Below are 3,645 nucleotides of genomic sequence, written 5' to 3' on the forward strand. Positions count from 1 at the left end.
ATTGCTATCTTCCGTCTAATAGGCCGGTCCCTTTTCTTCTATATTGTAAGCTAGGCCTTTAATTTTAAATAGTAATACGCCTATACTAATTTAAGACTTCTTTTTAGAAAGCGGTCTTTATATTTCTTTAATAAGTACGTAATAGTATAGAGTAGTGCTAAAGTCGCCTCTGGTTTAAGAAGTAGGCAATCTATTTATATAGGGCACCTTAGCTATATATATAAGTACCTTAATTAATAAACAATTAGTAGGCTCTTTAGGAAAATAGTCGCTCCTTTTTAGCTTTTTAGGTTCAGGCATTAATCTATACTACTTATATTTACCCTTACTCTTAGGGTAGCTAAGCTAGCACTTAATATTTTTAATGCTAAATATATATTCCCACTCCTTATGCGCCTTGTTATAGTTTATATAGCAATTAATATTAAATACGCGGCCTTAATAATTAAACTAGCCCTTAATTACCTTATAGAATATTTTAATCCTAATAACGTTTCCTAGGCTAAAGGGTATAATACCTCCTTCTATTTTTAGGTGGCTAGTCTTAATTAAAGTAGGAAGGCTATTAAAGATACGTTTAATATAGGAGATATAGTAGTATTAATTTAGGTCTACATAGTACGTGCTATATTTAGTAAATTTATACGCTTTATTTTATAGAGGAAGCACCTTAACTTTACTATAATGCCGACCTATAAAGTCCTTTAAATTAAAACAAAGTAAGATATAATATTAGGCCTACTAGTTAGCTGCTATGGTAGATAATCTACAGCCTAATAGTAACTTCTTTTATTAGGAACATCTTTAAAAACTAAGGAAAAGGTCCCTAATTCTACCTAATTTATTATTACCTCTCTTATAAAGGATACTTGCTCTATAAATTTTAGCTAAAGTAGTTATAATAAATTTAGGATTATAAGAGTATAGAGATAATACACTTAAATACTAAATTACTCTATAAATTCTCGCTAAGGGCTTATATGTTTTAACGTGCTATACTAAAAGGCTATATATATTAGATTATTATAATAAGCCACTTACTAAGAAATTAATTATATAAGAATACGCTCTTTTATAAACGCTTTTTCTTATTGCTTCTATTTTATATAGTATAATATAACTAGCTGTTGGGAATAAGGCAAATTGCCATTATATAAGGCAATCTGCCGTCACGTGCCGCCGCAGCACTAGCGTGGTAAGGAACCTTGGGTTCCTTACCCTTCCTTATTCCAGACAGAATGTAACAATTAACTATTATACTACCTACAACTTGTAGATATGTAATATTACCTTATAAGACCAACACTAATCAGTGGTTAACTTTATAGTTATACTATAGAACAGCTAGGTATTTCACCAAGAAGAGATAAGCTACTATACTAGTGCTACTCGTGCTAAAGGAAGTTGTCTTTTAAGGTTAGAACTGGTTCCAAATCTTAAATAGAACTCTTTTACGGATCTAAGGATCTAAAGGCCAGAACTGGTCCTAAGCCTTTTCTAGATTATAGATTCTTACGTCTATTATATAGAATAACACGCGTTACGGGTTTTCGCGATTTAAGGCTAGAACTAGTTCTAAGCCCTATAATTGCAAATACACGTTATAAACGCGTACTAAACAACAATCCCTACACTAATAACACTTCCCTTCCTCTAAAAGCATGGCCATAAACAACTGGAGAGACTCCTTACTACTAGGGGTAGCCACGCACGCGAAACTCATTAATAAAGATTAGAATGAATTTGCCTTTAATATAATAACTTATACCGCAAAACAAGTTAATGGCTTTCTCCTATACTATATCCTATTTTACTAAAATAGACACTACGCCGATTTATAGCTATGGGAATATTTTAGGGAGGATTTCGTAGGATGGACCGCCGACACCTAGGTACTTGGCAATGTTAATATTATTTGGGATTTTTAAGACTTCCTCTGTAGAAATAGGGTATACATTACTAAGAACAGTAACCCGATTACTAGTAATATTTAGGCCGTTATTATTAGTATAGAAGAACTAGAATAGACGAAAGCTAAGATTATATATTAACTACGGAAACCTAAAACCAACCTATATTCTTTGGAAGGCAACTTTAATTTATATTAAAACCCTTAGAACGCTAATCTCCTACCTAGAGGTACTCCCCTACCTAGAGGTGCTCTTCTACCTAGAGGTGCTTTCTTATCTAGAGTTGCTCTTCCTCTACCTCCTCTATTACCTTTAACTCCTCTATTTTAGCTAACTAGTAAGCCTTTATTTTAAGAAGTTACGAATCTAATAAAGGTATATTTAGATAAAGAGAAGAAGTTTAGAGGAGAACTGTACAATATACTTAGAGTAAAACTATAGGTCTTTTATAACTGTTGTAATAAGGTTAAAATTTAACGCCACTAGTTCTATTACGCTATCTCTATTATATTAAAGGGACGGGCAGCGATATTCTATTACGACTATATTACAGGTAGAAACTATAGCTTTAATGTAATACTTTAGCTTATTGGAGCCTACTTTAAAACCGATAAGAATTGCTAACTCTATATATCTAAATGGCGGGAGACTATATTTTAGAGGGTTATTGCTTATAATCTAATAAAGACTTATTTAGAGTGCCTTTAACTACTCTTTAATAAACTCCAGAAAATTTAATATAGTTTTACCGAAACTTACTAAAATAAGAATAGTTTAAGGGACTAGGTTATCTTAGCCTACCGTAGTATTTTTAAGTGTAATTTAGCGCTATATAAACCTATAGATATATTTAAAGGAGTATATACTAAACTACGCTCTACTATAGGTACTGTAATATAAACATAAGAATCTTAATAGTTTTATACCGAAAACCCTGCCTAAACCGGTATTCTAGACTAATATAATTATAACTAAACTAATTAAATATATAGTGGCCGCGGTAGAGAATACGGTAGAGGGTATAACTAACATCAACTATAAGGCAATTGTGGAGGTTCATTTTAGAGCGATTATTAGAAGAAATACTATGTTTATAAGAAGCCAAATTGCTAGTTAACTAGGTACCCCCTTAATAGACGAAAGGAGGTATATAATAAGTTTCGCCAGAGTATATAAAATGTTAGAAACTAAGAGGTTACTATAGCCTACCTAAAGCTTCCTGGTTTAATATAAAGGCGTAGAAGATCTTAAGGGTAAAGTTAACGAGGCTAAATAGCTCCTTATGGATACAGAAATTAAGGACTACTCTACCGATTAATACTTTACTAAGTATGGTAAGGTAAATGGCATATAAACCGTTGCTATCCTTAATAACTAATCTACGCTCCATTATGTTATAAAGTTAGATATCTTTAATGAGTTAAAGGAAAGTTCTGCGTTTTCCTTTAATAACAGATACTCGGCAAATATCTTCTATAGTATTATGCCAGATACTAGAGCCGTAGGAGTATCTACAGTAAGAGAACCTTAAGTTTAAGCTCTTTAGCAGCTTAATAGCTCTGTTTAGATTAATAAATTAACAGTAGGCCAATATATAATTCGCTTTAGTAAGGGTACTATAATCTCTCTCAACATAATTAAGGTCTAAACCCCGTTAGGATATATTTCTTTCCATATTATTTCCGCAAATACCCTATTTCTATTCTATATCTAAAATATAGATAAATTAGGCATT

At 31.9% G+C, this 3,645-nt stretch overlaps 1 protein-coding gene across 1 annotated transcript; it reads right to left on the reverse strand.

Moving 5' to 3' along the window:
* Positions 1 to 450: 450 nt before the first annotated feature.
* On the reverse strand, positions 451 to 600 carry K441DRAFT_538965 (uncharacterized protein; the record flags this gene model as incomplete). The annotated part of the gene is made up of 1 exon (XM_067642541.1): positions 451 to 600. A coding segment is annotated over one exon (150 nt), but the record flags the coding sequence as incomplete, so codon positions are not given.
* Positions 601 to 3,645: the final 3,045 nt, after the last annotated feature.

The sequence above is a fragment of the Cenococcum geophilum genome (assembly GCF_001692895.1).
Source record: "Cenococcum geophilum 1.58 unplaced genomic scaffold K441scaffold_4, whole genome shotgun sequence".
Classification (NCBI taxonomy): domain Eukaryota; kingdom Fungi; phylum Ascomycota; class Dothideomycetes; order Gloniales; family Gloniaceae; genus Cenococcum; species Cenococcum geophilum.